General features: G+C 36.1%; 1 protein-coding gene across 5 annotated transcripts in view; it reads right to left on the minus strand.

The window, feature by feature from the left end:
• The window catches only part of CFAP20DC (CFAP20 domain containing), a 304,088-nt gene that overhangs the window by 85,405 nt on the left and 196,673 nt on the right, over window positions 1–22,010 (minus strand). For 3 of the 5 annotated variants that reach the window (XM_074032604.1, XM_045385967.3, XM_005547505.5), the window contains 5 exons: window positions 21,604–21,766; window positions 20,096–20,215; window positions 18,856–18,978; window positions 15,842–16,176; window positions 339–716 (listed from right to left, as the gene is read on the minus strand). In XM_074032604.1, the coding sequence (XP_073888705.1) occupies window positions 339–716; window positions 15,842–16,176; window positions 18,856–18,978; window positions 20,096–20,215; window positions 21,604–21,766 (1,119 nt within the window). The remainder of the gene's footprint in view (window positions 1–338; window positions 717–15,841; window positions 16,177–18,855; window positions 18,979–20,095; window positions 20,216–21,603; window positions 21,767–22,010) is intronic. The other 2 variants (XM_065540858.2, XM_065540859.2) reach the window with 2 other exon arrangements.

Consider the following 22,010-nt stretch of genomic DNA (forward strand, 5'->3'; position numbering starts at 1 on the left):
CAAGCTTTTTGCTGAAAAATAAGATCATCATTTATAATTTGCAGGCAGGGATAACTACAAATTATGGGAAGTAACTAGAAAATAAAATAACTGCTATGATGAAAATTACATAATTATCTTTCTCATTAAAAACATGAGGTATTCTATTATCCTTGGGATGTGCAGTAGACTCTTTAACAGCTGCTGTTACCAAACTAAAACACATCAGAATAAGAAAGAAAATACAATACTGATCACCCAAATGATGAAAAAGAGATACTGCTAAAAACATGTGTGCAACAGAACGGAACACAGCAGGATGCATTGCCAGCATCTGTAAACCACACGGAACCACTTACAGATGCTTCGGGGATCGAGCTCAGCCTTTCCCCTGAGATTTCTTTCAGGGAGGTTTTGTTTAGTGAAGCTGGCACTTGCTGGGCTGGTAGGTCCTTCGCTTTGATTACAGGGTCTGGAGTTTTCTGATAGGATCCACACCTTCTTCCAGTTGGAGAAAAGCATGTTGTAGGCAACAAACTCATTTGAAAGTTGTTTCTATCTATTTGCTCTGCCGAGGAATCCTGGCTTTCTGTTGCTCCTGCTTCTGTGTAGGCGCTCTTTAGATATTCCTTACTTGTCCGCTTTGCAGCCTCCCCCAGCAGGCTCTCTGATGTTAACTGAATTAACTCCGAAGGACCAGTTGTTGGGCCTCGAGAACCCTGGATACTGTGGTCACCCTATGTTGGGGAACAAAGTAAAAATCATTTTGAGCAGAAATTTGCAGTGAATAAGTTACTGAGTACAAGTTCTTAATAAATTCATATTTTCTATGAATAAAGCAAAAGCACGTATATGTAGATTTTACTTTAATCGGCAAAGAAAAACATGAGTAACTAAAAGTAGCAATGCAAATAAGTATAAACCATTTGCTAAAATGTCCTGCTATACAGTAGTTGGTCTGGATAAGGCATATTTTTTACTCATGAATAACAAGAGAACATTTAAGAAGTAAAAATGTCTAAAAGAAGAGAATCCAGAGCAAGTCATCTAAAACATCTAAGAATCCTATACTTTGACTTTCTGATAAGTTAACTCCATGGAAAAAGAAATAACTAGAACTTACGGTATTTAGCCTACTTAAGCAGAGAAATGGTACTCTATTAATAAATACAAGTGGGCCTAGGGAAGCATTTTTACCTTATTGTAGGGCAGTTTTGTTTTTCAAGAGCAATAGATAATGGAACATGTTTTATAAAGTATTTTTCTTACTGAAAATTTTAGTTTTAGAAAGGTATTTTTCCACAAAATGTGAACCTCATTAAATATAAATACTTGGAAAGCTGACAATGAAAGCTACAATAATTTTACAAGTCCATAGTTCTGTGATTATCCATAGAAATGCAAAAGTTTAAATTTAAAAAATCTGATAAAGGAAGAATTACAAACATGAAATCAATGGTAATGAAAGTAGATAATGAAAATGAGAAATGTAGTGCTATTTCAATTGATAGATTTTTATGTTATAAAATAATACATTTAAACTGTGTGATCACTGCATGTACTTGTCATGGTAGATTCTTCCAATTTGACTAATTTATTTAAATATATATGGTGGGGCACAGTGGCTCATGCCTGTAATCCCAGCACTTTGGGAGGCCAAGGCAGGTGGATCACCTGAGGTTGGGAGTTCGAGACCAGCCTAACAAACATGGAGAAACCCCGTCTCTACTAAAAAAAATACAAAATTAGCCGGGTGTGGTGATGCATGCCTGTAATCCCAGCCACTCGGGAGGCTGAGGCAGGAGAATCGCTTGAACCCGGGAGGCGGAGGTTGCAGTGAGGCGAGATCGCACCACTGTACCCCAGCCTGGGCAACAAGAGCGAAACTCCATCTAAAAACAAACAAACAAACAAACAAAAAACAACCAACCAAACAAAAAATATAATAAATGGATGTGAAATGATAAACTTAGAATAGAGAAAAAACAAAAAAGCAGAGAACATTTTGAAGACATTATTTGGTGTCTAACAATGCGTATCTTAACATTCAGTTTCAGTAAGCTATTCCTTCACCCTTCAATTTATAGACATACAGAACCCAGCATCTAGTTATTTCTAAGGGTTGGCATTTTAAAAACAAATATTTGGGTGACTGATTGGACTGTTCAATTTCTTCCTGAATGTTTGACCATCATACACACTCAACATAATGATTACAATCTCTGGTGAAATCTTCCTTACAGAAGTGAAGCATGGGTAAAAGTGAGAGAGTTTGCTCTCGGTTGGGCAAGGGACAAGGGAGAGATCTACAAAAGCTTTTAATTACAGGGGATCTAGCTTATTCACTATTCTGTCTTCCTTTCTTCCTCATCACGGGCCAAGTTCATCTAGGTGCTACAGATGCTTGGAGTGTAATGATAGACCAGAACATAATCCCTGCCATCCAGGGACTGTATTCTGAAGGCAAAGAGGAGTCACTGTGTGAAGCAAGGGAATGTCACAATGACACACAATAGAAGGCATGGGTACATGTTTATGGCTACTGTTTGTAGAGTGTCTGGGTTGGCTTGTGGAGACAGTAGAACTGGAGGCCAATCAGTAGACTATTGTATTGTTGTTATTAGGATTATTGAGGTGCCTGAATTAAGGCAATGGCAGTGATGATAGAGAAGCTGGACTGGTTTGAGAATTCAAGTCAGTATGTCAAAGGCAAAGTACGTCATACTGAGTAATTCTTGCAGTCTCTTACACAGAGTATGAGATCCCTAACCCCTGCCCTTTTATATTTTTTTCTTCTTGTGAAATGTAGTTGAGATTAGCAGACAACTGTGCTCTCAAGAAAGTTCCAAGGTTGGACTTCAAAAAGCTCCAGGAAATTAAAAGATAAAAATAAAAAATATAAACTTTATTTCTCAACATAAGTTCCACCAAGGTCAAGTCACTTTTGTAAGCCATGATGCTAGCCATTTAGTCCATCCCTAAGAAACTGAGGATGCTGGGAATATAACCACGCCAATGCAGTCTTTTTTAATATTATTAACTGAAAAAAAGGGTGCCTCTTAAAGATTTTTAAGATTATAAAACAAAAAGGAGTCAGAAGGAGCCAAATCAGGGTTATAAGGTGGATACTTAATAATTTCCCAACAAAACTCTTGCAAAATTGACCTTTTTGGATGAAAGGAGTGAGCAGGAGCATTGTCGTGGTGGAGAAAGACTGTGGGGAAGCTTTTGTGGGTGTTTTTCAGCCAAAGCTTCGGCTAACTTTCTCAACCCACTCTTATAATAAGCAGATGTTCTTGTTCTTTCACCCTCCAAAAAGTCAACAAGCAAAATGCCTTGAGCAATGCCCAAAACCATTGCCATGACCTTTGCTGCTGACTGGTCCACTTGTGCTTTGACTGGGCCACTCCCACCTCTTGGTAGCTATTGCTCTGATTGTGCTTTGTCTTCAGGATCATAGTGGTAAAGCCATGTTTCTTCTCCTGTTACAATTCTTCAATGAAATGCTTCAGGATCTTGATCCCACTTGTTTAAAATTTCCATTGAAAGCTCCGCTCTTGTCTGCAGGTGATCTGGGCACAATGGTTTTGGCACCCATTGAGTGGATTGCTTAACTTTAATTTTTCAGTCAGAATTATGTAAGCTGAACTAATTGAGATGTCAAAGGTGTTGTCTATTGTTTCTGCTGTTAGTCTTCATCCTCTTCAATTAGGGCATGAATAAAATTATTTTTTCCTCACAAATTGATGTGGATGGCCTGCCATTGAGGGCTTCATCTTTAACATTGTTTCATCCCTTCTTGAAACAAGTTTGTAAACTGCTGATTTCTTTGGGGGCATTGTCCTCATAAGCTTTTTGCAAGGCAACAATGATTTTACCATTCTTCCATCCAAGTTTCACCATAAATTTGATGTCGGTTTTTGCTTCAATTTTAGCAGAATTCATATTGCTCTGAAAAGGGATTTTTTTCAAACTGATGTCTTATCCTTCCTTAGTGCTCCAAACTAGATTCTGTTCAGACATGTTATAATAAGTTAGTACAAGTTTATTTTGGTGCATTTTTTAAAAATCAATGTATAGTTTTCTCATAATAGGCATTTTCCATTAACTTTTTGAAGTCCTCTCGTACACTTGGGTCTTAAAACCTCTTACAAGAGGTTTTACATTCTCATCAACAATGGGAATGTAAACTAGTACAACCACTATGGAAAAGAGTGTGGAGATTCCTTAAAGAGCTAAAAGCAGAACTATCATTTGATCCAGCAATTCCACTACTGGGTATCTACCCAGAGGAAAATAAGTCATTACACAAAAAAGATACTTGCACACGCATGTTTATAGCAGCATGATTCACAACTGCAAAAATGTGTAACCAGCCCAAATGCCCATCAATCAACGAGCGGATAAAGAAAATGTGATATATATGTATGTGTATATATATGTATATATACATATACACACACACACCATGGGATACCACTCAGACATAAAAAGGAACAAAATAATGGCATTTGCAGCAACTTGGATGGAATTGGAGACCATTATTTTAAGTGAAGTAACTCAAGAATGGAAAGTCAAATATTGTATGCTCTCACTCATAAGTGGGAACTAAACTATGAGAGTGCAAAGGCATAAGAATAATACAATGGACTTTGGGGACTCAGGGGAAAGGGTGAGAAGGGTGTGAAGGATAAAAGACTACACATTGTGTACAGTGCACACTGCTCAGGTGATGGGCGCACCAAAACCTCAGAAATCACCACTAAAGAACTTTATCATGTAACCAAACACCACCTGTTCCCCAAAAACCTATTGAAATAAATAACGAGGAATGACTATAGAAAATGGAATGACTACAGGAAAAAAACTTCAAAATAAAGTAGAGATTTTCCTGTTAAAAATATAATACTGAAATATCTAAAGGAGTAAATTAAAATAATCAATAATACTAAAAAACACCCCTCTCCTAACAAATAGTGTACCTACAGTACACTAAGGATGAGAACTGTATTGTTAAGGATCTTTTATAAACATTTCTTCTTGGTACTCATCCTGGGCATACATTTTCTTTGTCTACACTAGCTTTATCTTCTGACACACACACACACATTTATAACTGATGGAGAAACTTATCTTTCAGTGTTCCAGATAGGGTAAAGAAAAGATGGTGATTGGGTGCCAATCTGTGGGCCCTTGCTTTGTGGCCCAAGTGAAAAAATAAGACAGGTGAAAATATTTCTGCAAATGCAACGGTCCCTGCATGACCTCAGCTGCAGGCCCTGGGCAACCCTCTCTGCTGTAGGCCACTTATGGGGTGAGTTTGTCCTTCCCCACCAGTCTGGGCACCCTAGGATGTTCATATGGTTGAAGAACTCTGCCTTCAGGCAGAAAACTTGAAAGACTGTCAGAGCTACCTGAAAAAAATGCCCAGTGTTCTAAATCACTAGGTAATAAAGTGGTGACTCTTGCAATTTTTTTTTCATAGAGATAAAGAATAAAAGTTTAGTCTTGTCTACAGAAAAAGGTAAACAAAAAATAGAGTAAACACCTCCCAAGTCCTAGTTCTGAGATGGTATTGGTAGAACTAGCATATATGTTTTTTAATTTGGTCTGGTAGCGAGACAGGGCTATGTCTTCTCTAATTTTTTAAAACATTGCAGTTTATTTTCCTGTAATTGTCATATACAATTGGCAGTGGGATTTCTGTGATCAAAAGATCCTCTACTCATTCATTTCCATCATAAAAAATGAAGACATGTTATTTTGTATATGACATAGGTAGAAACTGGAAGTGTTTTCAGTATACATTAATTCAATAGCTATTTATTAAGCTCCTACTCTGTGTGAGGCAATTTTTAGACACTATACAAGATATATAGGTAAGAAGGACAGGGGCACTCCTTCAAGAGGTATAAAGTCTAACAGAGAAATAATACCTAAAAAGTAATAACATCATAAGGTAGAAGATAGTAGATGTCATTTTAGGAATTTCAGATGTACCATTTTGGGAATTTAGAGGGCTGCATGGAAAACTAGATGTTTGCCACATCATTCAGAAAACACCTTAAAACCAGTGCATTTGGTAAGAAGTGTATTTTCCCATCTGCGGTGGGTCAGAGTACAGCCTTTTCTTCCTTCTAGCAGTTTACTCAGGTGGAAAGCATTTCTCTTTGCTTGGCATGAGCAGTGATTATATACATAGAAATATTCATGAGTATGTACATGGACATTCATCTTACATTTTTCCTAAGATATACTCTGGTTTGGAGATCAGCTGAGAAGCAGATGGATTTAGCTGTGTACCCTGGTGAGCATTCTCCTGGTTACACTGCATTTCCACAGTAACACATTTCCATGCTATTTTAAATATATGGAAAGAACAAATAACTGGAGAATCTGGACAGGGTACAAAGGCTTGTTTGCCCTGGCTGCCCTAGAACTACTTATTCTGGTTTCAGATTCCGAAAGAGAAACTGGGATGAATGAGAAAGGCAAGATGACATAGGAGACTAAATTTGAGTAGTGTTTTGATTTGCATTGGGTCAGCTTCTCATTTAGAAAAGAAATATATGGAGAATTTTTAAAAAGTACAGTATTTATTAGGAGTGGGTGCACTGGCAAAACCCTATTCCTCTCTTTGCATTGTTATAAGAAGAAGAGGCATGCTTTTGCCTCTTTAATAAGGTAGAGATGATGTTTATTGATTTCACGTGTGTAATTCATTTGGGCTCAACATGTTCTGGGATGAATTTTTTTCTATATAACATATAAATCTGTTATGTGCATGAGAAGTTAGTGTACCATGATTTGGTTGAAAAATAACCACTTTTCTCCTTTTAGTTTATCATTTAGCTACTGAAAACCTGTACAGCAATTGAATATAATTTGTCAGAGTAGCAAAGAAGTTGTCATGCCACTTTCACATTCCAATCATCTGTTCATCTGTTTCTCAGAAGAACAAATACAAAATCCTTTTGATTTAACTTAATATATATTTTTTTAAAGTCCCAAATCTCTTGAACCATTTGTCTTCTGGGCTCAGAAACATTTGTTTGTTAAATATTCAATCACGCCCCAGTGCCAGGAACATCAATAGAGTTTGCCTGATTAACTGTAGCACAGCATATGTACGCCGAAGATGAGAATGATTTCCCCAAGGAGCCAGCACTTCCTCTACCGAACTACATTTCTTAAAAGGACATGCAGATGGGCATTTGGACAATAATTTCTGGCTACACAAAATGGATTGCTCTTGCTGAGTCGTAATTTTAAAAAGATAATTTTAATGACTCTTGAGGGCCACCTACTTGGAGCAGATGGGACCCAGGCTCTTTGTACCACAACTTTAATGTTGAGTGAATCAGAATAGAACTCTATTTTAGCCTTTGTAAAAGTGGATGATCCTATTTATTTATATTTCAATGGAGTTTTAAATTCAATCCACCATGAAAAAAATCTTATATAACAGTCTTAAAAGTTCTGTAATAAAACACATCTGCAATATTCAAAACACACTTTTAATAGTAGTTTTGAATTTGTAATTGAGATTGAGTCAGCAGGAGTTTTTAGTTTTGTCTATCATGTTAGTAACTAAGTGTGTGGATTGATAGCACCTTTTAGTTGAACAACAGCATTAGCAAACAACAGAGCTAGTATAGGTATACTGTTGTCGACTAAAGAGCACAGTTATTTGCATAAATTCAACTAAAGATAGTCCTAACAGAATGAAAAAAATAATTTCTTCTCTGATGATAACAAGACTGGCAATTCAAATGTATCTTAAATGTTTTCATAACAACCATCCCCAAGAAGTACTTGTGCTTCTACTTGAATTTTGTGGCAAATGATGAAAGTAATACAATTTCCTCTGGGTGACAAAGATAAATGATAGTTGTGTCTTATAATACATTTTATGAGTCTGTAAACAAATAAAATAAAAGGAAGACACCACAGTTTTAAACAAGTAACTAACCTGCAGCATGCCTGATATTAAGAAGGTTTGGCCAAATTATTTTCGTGACATCTTTACCTGTAGCAAATGATACTTTACAGACAAATCATAGCATAAGTTACAGGTACTGTGTGGGAAGGGCACAATCATCGTATGAATATTTTGGGAAAATGATTAGGCTTTTCTAATTTTTCAAGGCAAAACATATTTTTCTGTAAGTTAGACTTCATGTTCTTTTAACTGACAACACTTTAAAGATTTCTTGTGAAAACTACTATCTACAAGCAAATGCTTATCTGCAAGATGTCTATCATTTAGCAAAAATGGTGGAATATTAGATTGCAAATAGACAAGCATTTTTTAAATTATACTTTAAGTACTAGGGTACATGTGCACAACGTGCAGATTTGTTACATATGTATACATGTGCCATGTTGGTGTGCTGCACCCATTAACTCGTCATTTATATTAGGTATATCTCCTAATGCTATCCCTCCCCTCTCCCCTCTCCCCACAATAAGCCCCGGTGTGTGATGTTCCCCTTCCTGTGTCCAAGTGATCTCATTGTTCAATTCCCACCTATGAGTGAGAACATGTGGTGTTTGGTTTTCTGTTCTTGCGATAGCTTGCTGAGAATGATGGTTTCCAGCTGCATCCATGTCCCTACAAAGGACACAAACTCATCCTTTTTTATCCTTTTATATGGCTGCATAGTATGCCGTGGTGTATATGTGCCAATTTTCTTAATCCAGTCTGTCACTGATGGACATTTGGGTTGATTCCAAGTCTTTGCTATTGTGAATAGTGCTGCAATAAACATACATGTGCATGTGTCTTTATAGCAGCATGATTTATAATCCTTTGGGTATATCCCCAGTAATGGGATGGCTGTGTCAAATGGTATTTCTAGTTCTAGATCCTTGAGGAATCGCCACACTGTTTTCCACAATGGTTGAGCTAGTTTACAGTCCCACCAACAGTGTAAAAGTGTTCCTATTTCTCCACGTCCTCTCCAGCACCTGTTGTTTCCTGATTTTTTAATGATTGCCATTCTAACTGGTGTGAGATGGTATCTCATTGTGGTTTTGATGTGCATTTCTCTGATGGCAAGTGATGATGAGCATTTTTTCATGTGTCTGTTGGCTGTATGAATGTCTTCTTTTGAGAAGTGTCTGTTCATATCCTTTGCTCACTTTTTGATGGGGTTGTTTGTTTTTTTCTTGTAAATTTGTTTGAGTTCTTTGTAGGTTCTGGATATTAGCCCTGTGTCAGATGAGTAGATTGCAAAAATTTTATCCCATTCTGTAGGTTGCCTGTTCACTTTGATGGTAGTTTCTTTTGCTGTGCAGAAGCTCTTTAGTTTAATTAGATCCCATTTGTCAATTTTGGCTTTTGTTGCCGTTGCTTTTGGTGTTTTAGACATGAAGTCCTTGCCCATGCCTATGTCCTGAATGGTATTACCTAGGTTTTCTTCCAGGGTTTTTATGGTTTTAGGTCTAACATTTAAGTCTCTAATCCATCTTGAATTAATTTTTGTATAAGGGGTAAGGAAAGGATCCAGTTTCAGCTTTCTACTTATGGCTAGCCAATTTTCTCAGCAGCATTTATTAAATAGGGAATCCTTTCCCCATTTCTTGTTTTTCTGACGTTTGTCAAAGATCAGGTGGCTGTAGATGTGTGGTCTTATTTCTGAGGGCTCTGTTCTGTTCCATTGGTCTATATCTCTGTTTTGGTACCAGTACCATGCTGTTTTGGTTACTGTAGCCTTGTAATATAGTTTGAAGTCAGGTAGCGTGATGCCTCCAGCTTTGTTCTTTTGGCTTAGGATTGTCTTGACAATGCAGGCTCTTTTTTGGTTCCATATGAACTTTAAAGCAGTTTTTTCCAATTCTGTGAAGAAAGTCATTGGTAGCTTAATGGGGATGGCATGGAATCTATAAATTACCTTGAACAGTATGGCCATTTTCACAATATTGATTCTTCCTATCCATGAGCATGGTATGTTCTTCCATTTGTTTGTGTTCTCTTTTATTTCACTGAGCAGAGGTTTGTAGTTCTCCTTGAAGAGGTCCTTTACATCCCTTGTAAGTTGGATTCCTAGGTATTTTATTCTCTTTGAAGCTATTGTGAATGGCTCTCTGTTTGTCTGTTACTGGTGTATAAGAATGCTTGTGATTTTTGCACATTGATTTTGTATCCTGAGACTTTGCTGAAGTTGCTTATCAGCTTAAGGAGATTTTGGGCTGAGACAATGGGGTTTTCTAAATATACAATCATGTCATCTGCAAACAGGAACAATTTGACTTCTTCTTGTCCTAACTGAATACCCTTTATTTCTTTCTCTTGCCTGATTGCCCTAGCCAGAATTTCCAACACTATGTTGAATAGGAGTGGTAAGAGAGGGCATCCCTGTCTTGTGCCAGTTTTCAAAGGGAATGCTTCCAGTTTTTGCCCATTCAGTATGATATTGGCTGTGGGTCTGTCATGAATAGCTCTTATTATTTTGAGATACGTTCCATCAATACCGAATTTATTGAGCGTTTTTAGCATGAAGGGCTGTTGAATTTTGTCAAAGGCCTTTTCTGCATCTATTGAGATAATCATGTGGATGTTGTCTTTGGTTCTGTTTATATGCTGGATTACATTTATTGATTTGTGTATGTTGAACCACCCTTGCATCCCAGGGATGAGGCCCACTTGATCATGGTGGATAAGCTTTTTGATATGCTGTTGGATCCGGTTTGCCAGTATTTTATTGAGGATTTCTGCATCGATGTTCATCAGGGATATTGGCCTAAAATTCTCTTTTTTTGTTGTGTCTCTGCCAGCCTTTGGTATCAGGATGATGTTGGCCTCATAAAATGAGTTAGGGAGGATTCCCTTTTTTTCTGTTGGTTAGAATAGTTTCAGAAGGAATGGTACCAGCTCCTCCCTGTACCTCTGGTAGAATTCAGCTGTGAATCCATCTGGTCCTGGACTTTTTTTGGTTGGTAGGCTATTAATTATTGCCTCAATTTCAGAGCCTGCTATTGGTCTATTCAGGGATTCAACTTCTTCCTGGTTTAGTCTTGGGAGAGTGTAAGTGTCCAGGAAATTATCCATGTCTTCTAGGTTTTCTAGTTTATTTGTGTAGAGGTGTTTATAGTATTCTCTGATGGTAGTTTGTATTTCTGTGGGGTCAGTGGTGATATCCCCTTTATCATTTTTTATTGCATCTATTTGATTCTTCTCTCTTTTCTTCTTTATTAGTCTTGCTAGTGGTCTGTCAATTTTGTTGATCTTTTCAAAAACCCAGCTCGTAGATTCATTGATTTTTTGGAGGGTTTTCTGTGTCTCTATCTCCTTCAGTTCTGCTCTGATCTTAGTTATTTCTTGCCTTCTGCTAGCTTTTGAATGTGTTTGCTCTTGCTTCTCTAGTTCTTTTAATTGTGATATCAGTTTTAGATCTTTCCAGCTTTCTCTTGTGGGCATTTAGTGCTATAAATTTCCCTCTATACACTGTTTTAAGTGTGTCCCAGAGATTCTGGTATGTTGTATCTTTGTTCTCATCGGTTTCAAAGAACATCTTTATTTCTGCCTTCATTTTGTTATGTACCCAGAAGTCATTCAGGAGCAGGTTGTTCAGTTTCCAAGTAGTTGAGCGGTTTTGATTGAGTTTCTTAGTCCTGAGTTCTAGTTTGATTGCACTGTGGTCTGAGAGACAGTTTGTTATAATTTCTGTTCTTTTATATTTGCTGAGGAGTGCTTTACTTCCAGCTATGTGGTCAATTTTGGAATAAGTGCGAAGTGGTGCTGAGAAGAATGTATATTCTGTTGATTTGGGGTGGAGAGCTCTGCAGATGTCTATTAGGTCCGCTTAGACAAGCATTTTGTAACCTTCTTCATCTGCCTGTAACAATGCAAAGCCAAGTCACAAGGACCAAGAGACCTGTGACTTTTTCAGAGAAGAGCTTCAACAGATAATAACAAAGACATGTAGATGTGAACAGCCTAAAAAGATTACTCATACAGAGTAAATATTAATTTGCCTGATAGGTATACAGAGTATGTTATGTTCTAACTCACAATACATAGGAATAAAAATGCAAGGCAATATATTCAAAACAGAGTCTTTTCATTTTTTCCCAACACATAAACTAAAATTTAAAAGTATCTAAAGACTACATGGAAATATAAGAAGACCACTGTGGACTAAATACTCCCTTCCACTGTGTGTACATAAGTGTGCGTGAGAAAGCAATTAAAAATCATTACTTGGCCAGACGCGATGGCTCATGCCTATAATCCTAGCAAGTTGGGAGGCTGAGGCAGGCAGATCACAAGGTCAGGAGATCGAGACCATCCTGGCCAACATGGTGAAACCCCGTCTCTACGAAAAATACAAAAATTAGCCAGGCGTGGTGGTGCATGCCTGTAATACCAGCTACTCGAGAGGCTGAAGCAGGAGAAATGCTTGAACCAGGGAGTTGGAGGTTGCAATGAGCAGAGATTGTGCCACTGTACTCCAACCTGGCTACAGGGCGACACTCCATCTCAAAAAAAAAAAAAAAAAAAAAAAAAAAAAATCATTACTCAAGCATGCCGGGTGAGTGTTTTATAGTATAATCCAGAAATATTTGGTAACAAAAAGTATATAAAATGAAATAGCTTAACTACTGACTGCTAAAAAAAACTCTTGAAAGCAATGACAACAAGAAAATTGGGAGGGTGGATGAAAACGGCCATTTTAATCTGTTGTTTGTATGCTTTGCAGGCTTCCACAGAGTTAGAAGAGAGAAGATACAAAAGCCTTCTGGCTAATCTGAACACTACAGGTAGTCAGTCCACATAATTCATGTCCAAATATGAATAATTTCGGGGGTCCAAATATTCCAATTTGGACTGTTATACAAGACAAATTACTTGGCCTTGCGAACATCTGCTTCAATATGTGATACACAACCAGAATTCAGGGAAAAAATGGTAGCATTTCTAGGTGAAAACTTGAATTAAGGGAATAATAAAATATTAACATAAGGCTAATGATTTCAAGCTGCAAAACCAGGTGTATACACTAGAAGCCATGATGGGAATAACAACATAAAATACAAAATAGAGACAATAACAGTTGCATGCTTTTGTTTCTTTCAGATGTTGCAATAATATGAAAGGCACTCTATTTTAATAGCTTTCCTAAAAAATTCATTTTACGTGGTAGTCTTGATTTTGTAGCTCACTAGGAAATATTGTTTCTGTAGTACATTTTCCAAATAAGAACAACTTCAAAATTAATTGAGTACCAGAAGTATTAGTATATATGGCTGCCTATGGAATAAAATATATGAAAAAGCAAAGAGTAAGGTAAGGTTATATGCAAAAAATTCATACTTTTGAGTCACCAACACTAAGATCTCAAATGTGAATTAATGATTAGCAACTTCAATTACAAAGAAAATGTATTGCTGAAAGCTAATTTTAATTAGCTTTTACTATTGTATGTGTACTTGTCTTCTATCCTAATAATACGATTTGATTTTGTCTAGTTTATATGTTACTGAATACATCTAATTTTCCTTTAAAAATACTCAATGGCCTAACATCAAATAAAGTCTTTTAATTACACATTATAAACTTCAAGCATAATAATATAATTGTTATTCACTTGTCCACCATTATTTACAACTTGACATTAAGTTTTCCTGAAGTATAATTATAGAAAGATAAGGATATAACATTCAAAAATAATGCAATTAATAGTAGGGATGTCTTAATTAACTAAACTGATTTTTCTTCAAAGACTATATGTAAATAAACATTGTAAATATGTAGCCTAATTTCCCATTGATTTATACAATTAATAAATATGAGAAGCTATCCTACAGGAAAAGAAATTACCAAAAGTACAAAAGAAGGAAAAACCCAATTTTGTTAAGAAGGTATCATTACACATGCTAAAACTTGTTTGAATATAGCCTAGCATTTTTGTTGGTCCTATTTTTGTATCTTAGCTTGTATCTTGTTAGTCTCTGTACCAGCAAACCCCAAAGCTTGATAATGTGGCAAGCATCTCCCCTCTCTCCAGCTGCCACTCTTAGTAGGCTTTGACTAAAGGCTGGCGAGTGCCAGTGTTGGCAATGAGATGGTCTCACCACAGACTCTAGCCATATGCTACTGGTCACCTTGGTGGGCATGGCACAGGGGTGACCAGACAGCCCTGCCAGTGAAAGCTTGGGTAATGCATGATAAATTTGTTTTCAATTTTATGTAGCTGTTAATAAATACACGTCTGCGTAATAAACGTTGAAGGATGTCAGAGGCAGAGTAGCTACAGGAAAAGAAAGCATTAACTGATATCAAATTAAAATATTCAGAGCTGGTATTCTTCATTTTCCCATGAAGCTCTACTGTTTCTTCTAAAGGCTTAGCCTCTCTATAGATGGAATAGGTAAGTCCTTCATGCAGTGTGTTTAAAGGGTAGGTTACCCATAATACTTCCCTCATAGTTTTCCAGAGAACTACCATTTCCCACCTGCCATGAAATGTCCACTATTAGAGTAATGCTTTTGGGTTAGTAAGAAAGATGGTGCTGTGCATGTGGGAAGGGGATGAGCCTATTCTATCCATAAAATGAACTGAATTAATTAGTCAGTTTAGACCGTGGAAGGATTATCAGCTGGGATGAGGACACTATTAGGTGCTGAAGACAAATGTCCATGTTTTTATAACTTCACGTTATTAAAGGTGAAAGGAACAAATGTGTCCAGCAGCAAAACACTTAAAATGCTAGCATCAAATGTACTATTTATGTATAAAAGGATTTGCAGTAGGTTATGTTTGGTATGACTAATTGTTTCATCACACTCAGAAGTAAGAATATTGTGAAAAGAGGATCCTCTATGCACTTTGCTGAAGAAACTCATTAAAAGTTGAAAAAACCCATAATTACTGCTTAAACAATCCCATTATATTCTCAACTGCCTTCCAAGGTTGGTGCTATGGACTTAATCGGTGCCTCACTGTCCAAAAAGGATTCTTAAGCAGCTACAGTTATAAAAATATTTTGTGGGCACATATAAAAATGTTTTCTAGTCATTTCTATAATTTCTATATAGAAAAGCTTTGTACATTTTCACTAACCCTAAAGTTGATTGTATTCTGCTTTTAGAATACATTTTTCCAGAAAGTATGAATGACCATCATTAAAAATAACACTAAAGAAATTCCACGAATAAATGCACTTCATATGGGGAAAAAGTTATCAATGAATTAGGTTTTAAACAAATATTTCCAAACTATATTCAGTTTGATTTGATACATTTTAAAACTTTTTATGAATTTACTAATCTATAGGATATATTTGTATTCTAAATAATTGCAAATAGAAAACCTCCTGTAAGGCAAGTCCCAGCACTAATCCATGATTCATTATCTCAACTTGAATTGGCGCAACTCTTCAAATTCTGGGACCATATGGAAAATAATGTGTCCTAATAGGTCTAAGGTGAAAAGATGGCAGGGCAGTAAGGAAGCCAGAAAACCATCAATTTAGAATGCTTAGCAACTGCAACACAATTTCCCCAGAGATCTAGAACAGTATGTTCTCAGTGTTTTACTGGTCTTGCTATCATAGCACTAAACTGCATATCATTTCTCATTCTGTGATTCAAAGATTAAAATGAAAAAACAGAAAGAAACCCAAAACTGGTTTCTATAATTAAAAATGAAATTGGCTGACTGTTAATTAAAAAAAAAAAGACAGTAGTTTAAAGTTACCATAACAACCTGATGCAACTGTTGACTGACATGGCAATCTGTTGTATTTTTATAAATAGAAGTTGATTTTCCCTCTTTCATTTCAACTTGTTTTAGTGCTTATTGGAGCTAAGGAAACAACTGTGCTTTCAAGACTACTTCACTTATCAAGCAGTGTACCTCTTCACTGCTGTCGCCGCCGTAAAAGTCATCCTCTGATTGGGTGTCTCTGCTTGTCACACTGTTATCCTCTTTTAGATCCAAAATAAATGAGACCTCCTCTGGGGACATAGTCTGAGTCTTTCCATGAGGTGCTGATCGTGGTCTTGATGAAAAAGTGAAAATGTCCTTTGGAACACTCTGGGATTCTTCTGCCTGCTGGTCATGTTCACTCTCCTTGCTGGCTTCCAGCCACAGGTGTGACGGGTGGCAGGAGTCATCATCCAGAAGTAGAGACTGTCTGCTGGATGCCAGATATGAAACGTGATCAGCATTTTCAGGAAAGATCCACTCATCTGACAGTTGGAAAAGATGACAAAAATTAGAGCAGCGCTCCATGAAAGTGTTATTTTTTATGTATTTATTTTTATTTTTTGTGTTTGAGACGGAGTCTTGCTCTGTCACCCAGGCTGCAGTACAGTCGAGCGATCTCGGCTCACTGCAACCTCCACCTCCCGGGTTCAAGTGATTCTCCTGCCTCAGCCTCCTGAGTAGGTGCGATTACAGGTGCACGCCATCATGCCAGGCTAATTTTTGTATTTTTAGTAGAGATGGGGTTTCACTATGTTGGTCAGGCTGGTCTCGAACTCCTGACCTCGTGACTTGCCTGCCTTGGCCTCCCAAAGTGCTGGGATTACAGGCATGAGCAACCGCGCCCGGCCAAAAGTGTTATTTTAGGCAGGTAGTTAGGCTAAAATTTCTTGTTGTTGAAACAGATTTATCAAATAATGCAAAAGCCAAGCAAGGCAATTTATCGACCATCTTGTAACCTGCTAAACATTCAACCCGTACATCAGGGCCTATAGCCATGGGCAACTCATTTGCATTTCCTCTCCATTTGAGTTGAAACACTGACCAGGAAATTTATAAGTCTGAAATAATTATCACCTGTCTTGCAGCAAGTTCTTTATAAGACAACCTTATTAATTTGACATTCCAGAGGGGGAAAGTCTTCCAAATTTAAGGGATCGAGTTACTAATATCTCCTTTTAACTGCAGGAGGACAGAGGACTTAACCAGCTTCTTTAAAAAAATCTGGTCTTTATTCAGATTACAAATCATGGAGGAGAGGAAAGCATGACAAGGTTGGCAGTCATTTCCACTCTACTCTACTGATTCAAACAGGACAATTCACAGACTAAACCAAGTAGACTTTTCAAGTAATAGTAAATTCACAGAAATATTTGCTAATCCGAGCAGTGGATTCTGCTGGGTGAAAAAGGCCTTTATGTTTACATTTATAAGAGACAATGTTTTGATATAAAAACCTTTTAGCACATTATCATTTTCTTTAAAATACTGTACACTACAGGGAAATACATATTTTATCAAAAACATTTAAAGACTACAATCTTTTATACCACATTGAGATAGAGTTTATAGCTCTATGATCCTGATGAATTGAAAAGGACAGATCTTTATAATGATATCATTGAAAGCATGCTTTCTTCTTTGGATTGACAGTAGGAAAAAGTTGAGCATGTTCTCAATGCAGTCTATTTTTCTTGAAATTTGCTTTTTTTTTTTTTCCAGCTTATTTCATTGGTAAAATCTTGCAGAATCACAACGTAGACATGGTAATTTTACCCCTGATTCTTGAATCGTATTATGTTTACTATCACAATAAAAGTAACCAAGAGAGATCTAAGGTTTGCAACTCTAAAGCCTACAATGCAAAAGCAAAAGCAAAAGAACCCACAAAAATCTTTAATAAAAATAACTTTGATGGTACAAATAAAACACAATTGCCTTTATCTGTTTCTTAACTTACAGCTACCATTACATAACATAACTTGCCTGTTAAAAGGGTGATCAATGTATACTTCTTAGAGAAAATCTACTAGGGACAAAGCTTTCATATATTGAGGGATATGAGTCTGTAGGCATATGGCCAATGGCAGGCTGAGTTTAGTTCTTCTGACCACCTTCACAGAGGGCTGCAGGGGCATATGGACCTGAGTCACTGTAGCTTTGGGTCAGTGAACTGAACAGATTCACTGGGCTTCCCTATTTTGGACAGCAAACCCTTTTGCATGGTGCTGGGTACATGGCAGGTGCTTTGTAAGCAAATTAGGTGCTTTACAAATGCTGATAAAGGTTACAAAAGTCAATAGGTTGCATTATGTATATGGATATGTGAAGAAAACAGAGGAAAAGATACCAAGAATCTTCATTATGCACTTAAACAATTTGTATGACCTATTGCCAAACATGTTATCAACTGTCAAAACGTCAAAGTAAAAGGAGTGTTTTACACCAAACTAACTCTAATTATCTCACTGCCACATGCTTTTTATGGAATTTGCAGTTTTACCTCAAGTATTTCCATATCAATTGTAATGAATAATTTGGTGTGTTTTCTTAGAAAAATATGTAAATTACTGTGTAATCACAATATTGCAGCAAACAAGATAAATGCAAGAATGATCACCTAAACATCTAATTAGTTTTTCCACACAGTCAGATTTATGCTAGAGACACTAATTGCACCTAACATTTTAATGAAGGTTTCAACATTGCATAAATAAGACTGACAAACTACAAACAATTTTCATTTATTTTCTTTTTTCCCTTGCTCAAAAACAATTTGCCTTTGTAAAAGTAGTACACACCTGCTAGGCAAGATATGTTGATGGGCTCAATGCTCTCAGCTCAAACCATCTCCATTATAAAGAGGACTGGAGAAATGCAACAATTGATCATCTTTGGGGAGGGTGAGTGTCATGGGAAAACATCAGTTTTAAACTTTCATTCTGAACAGGATGACCCGTGCATTAAAATTTGAAAATAAAAAAATACTCTTTCATACATTAAAGTTTGACATAAAATTGAGGTTAAATAAGGAGATTTACACAAACTTACACATTTTAGCAAATTGGCTGCATCACCACTTTTCAAAATGATGGGATTTGAAATATTTGCCATATTTACCTTTTATTCATTATTAACAGATATGGTGTAATAAAGATGCCAACCTGATTGATCAGGAGACTGGGGTCCTAGCGTGCTGGAGTTCAACAGCCCTGCTTCTTGTTGGGACACAGTGGTGAGGACAGTTGCTGCTTTAACTTCATTCGTGTTATTTCCTGAAGAGTTGCCTTTATTGAGATAAGTATTTTCCATCTGTTACTTTTTTTGAAATTTATAAAAAGTAATTTTAGAAGACTGGTTTACTTTGGTATACTTTACTATTTTATCATTTAAAAGCAAATTAGAGGTAACAATATGAATTACATGCAGTTTTTTTTTCCCCAGTAGACTGTTTTAAGTTGCATTTTTATAGAGGTTCACCTTAAAATTCTTTGATACTTTTACAGGGATATTTTAGATTTAAGTTTTACAATATGTGATTAAAAGAATGCCAAAACCCATAAAATGTTTAAAGGATCTTATATTATTTTCCTTGGGTTCCACAAGAAATGAAGTGAGTTTTCTTTAAATTATCATTCTTACTAAATGGGACTCTTTTTGGCCAAGCTTTTTTCATCAGTATGTTAAGAAAAAGGATCTAAAGTCATTATTGCAAAATTAATTTTTCTATCTACTCTTTTCTAAAAAGCATGAAACCTAGCAGGCTAAATTTCAGCCAACCCCAGAATCTTACATTTTTGAGAAATTATGCTAACAGATGTATACATGATACACCGGGTGGGATTCAGGATAGACTGATATATGTGTACACTTATCTATATATACATGCCTCAAATCCAATATTTAAGGGAATAACTATAATGGCCACTTATTTGTCTAATGCTTTACCAGTTGCAAAGAGTTTAACCTTTAACATATGGTGAAGAATCCAACGGGAGAGACAGCAAATATAAACAATCTGAAAAGGGCCCAATTTAAAAAGACACAAATGAAACATAAAAATTATAATAAAGTTCCAATTTAGTAAAGTCTGCTAGTGGGAATTTGTATCACATTTGGGCCATTTTTTTTTCAAAAACAATCATTTAAGTTTATTCAGTCTTTGAGAGTAAAAATAGGAATTCCTTTATTTCTGTGGTACCGTCTATTTAATCCAGCAAATCTCCATTAGGGCTCTAGAGCAATTCTTTTGCAGAAAATTTGATTTCCATAATCCTTGTAGAACAGACATTTATATTTTAAATGGATTGGTTCATAATTCTTTGAAATTTACAACCTGCAGAGAGAGATTCCATTGCCCTGAATAATATACAGATATAAGATAGGATTGAAATAGTGCCATACCGCTGGGTGTCTCTGTCCTTTCTCTGCTGGTACTTTTTAACCGTAATCTTCTTCTGTTATTATTCTTATCTGCTGATGGTTCTTGAGGGGGATGTGGATGCATAATAGGTAGATTGGCTGCTACATTTTCATATCAAAGAACAAAAGCCAGAACAGAAAGTGCTATATGGCTTGAAGTAACTCAGTAAATATAATTATTGCTATAATGAGAATATTCATGTACAATTTTGACATAACCTGAAGATACATCAAAAACACAACTTCATAGAACATAGGCATTTATTCCTATTCCAATATTGGGATCTTATGAGGCTTTCAAAATTACCGGTACACTTTGTTCCGGTAATACAACCTTATAGAGGGCTAAAGTAATTTGACTAATGTTAATCATACAACATGGTATATTTAAAAACATTAAAAAATGAAATTGACAGCCAACACAGAAAAATTACTTCTTCCTTTAAAAGAGGAAGCATAGATAACTATACTTTCAACAAGAGCTTAGAGAGCAGCTTCCAAAAGAGCTCTGGAGAACTGAGGTCAAGCCGAAGAAGAATTTTTAAGCATTATTTAATTTTGCAATAATAATTATCATAACAGCATTTAATATTTCCTGAATGCTTAATTTCTTGGTGCAGTATTATGCACTTAACAGGTTTTTCCCCTGAATCCTCACAATGACCCTTTGAGGCACCTGTTGTTTATTATTAGTATTAGTGCCAGTAGTAATGCCATTCCCATTTTACAGAGGAGAAAACTGAGGTTCACAGCATTTAAGAAACTTGATCAAGGACTCACTGACAGGCAGCTAGGACTGGATATCTATTTATCCATTTTCTTATCTCAGTTTCATACTCCACGAGGGAAATTTTCTGTGACAGTGATCATTAATTTGTAAATAATATAAAATGAACTTAAATGTCCTCCCTTTTCAACTCTCTCTAAAGTCAGATCAGTAAGGGTAGAAAAAGTGACACGGAATTCTAAGTCTTGGGTTCTGGTCTAAATTCTTTCTAAAGGTTACAAACTGCAAATCACTTTACCTCTTTGCTTGACTTTAAATCTCTATCTGTAAAATGGGACAAAAATCCTTTTTCACTTACAGGGTTTATTTTATTTTTGTTGTATCAGTGAGAGAAAAGAAAGAGTACCTTACAAATGGAAGAGATTAATTAAAAGATAATATCAAGCTAACAACACTTAAAATGCACATGGCATTTCCAAAATATAGTGATAATGGAATGCTATTTTATTTCTGCATCAGTTATCATAAAATAAAATACAGGGTATTATAGCAATTTGAAATAATGGAGAAAACAGAATGATAGATTTCAGAAGCTAATATAAGAATTTCAAATATATTTCAAAATCCACCACCCTTTTCATTGTTAAATGACAATTCTCTAGACTTAAGAACTAGACTTGAATATAACTGCTGATTTATCTTAACAAGAACATTTCTCACTATTTTCACTAGCTATCAATCTTTATGCATGATTCTTTCTTACCATGAATAGGTACAGTCTGCTTTATGTGGTGAATATTTTCTTTATTTCCTTGCTCCTCAGACTCAGGTATCAGCAAGGCTGACATTTCTGTACCATTAACACGCTTCTCTACAGTGGACGGCTGGCATGATCGGTTATTTTTGGACCCAACGGATCTCACTGTCTGTAAAGATAAGGAATTAATCTGCTAATTTTAAAATACAGCAACTACATTTGTTTTCTGTAGAAGCTATATAGAAAACATAATATTTGGACCAACGAAGAGTGAGAAAAAAACTAGAGGAAAAGAGGTTAAGATGTGAGGGAAAGGGAAATTATTATAGGAAATTAGAAATGGAAGGAGGAAAATAATGAGATAAAATAGAAGACATGCAAGTCTCCTAGACACATAAATTAAAATTTGCCTA

Source organism: Macaca fascicularis, chromosome 2 (genome assembly GCF_037993035.2).
Source record: "Macaca fascicularis isolate 582-1 chromosome 2, T2T-MFA8v1.1".
Taxonomy (NCBI): Eukaryota; Metazoa; Chordata; class Mammalia; order Primates; family Cercopithecidae; genus Macaca; species Macaca fascicularis.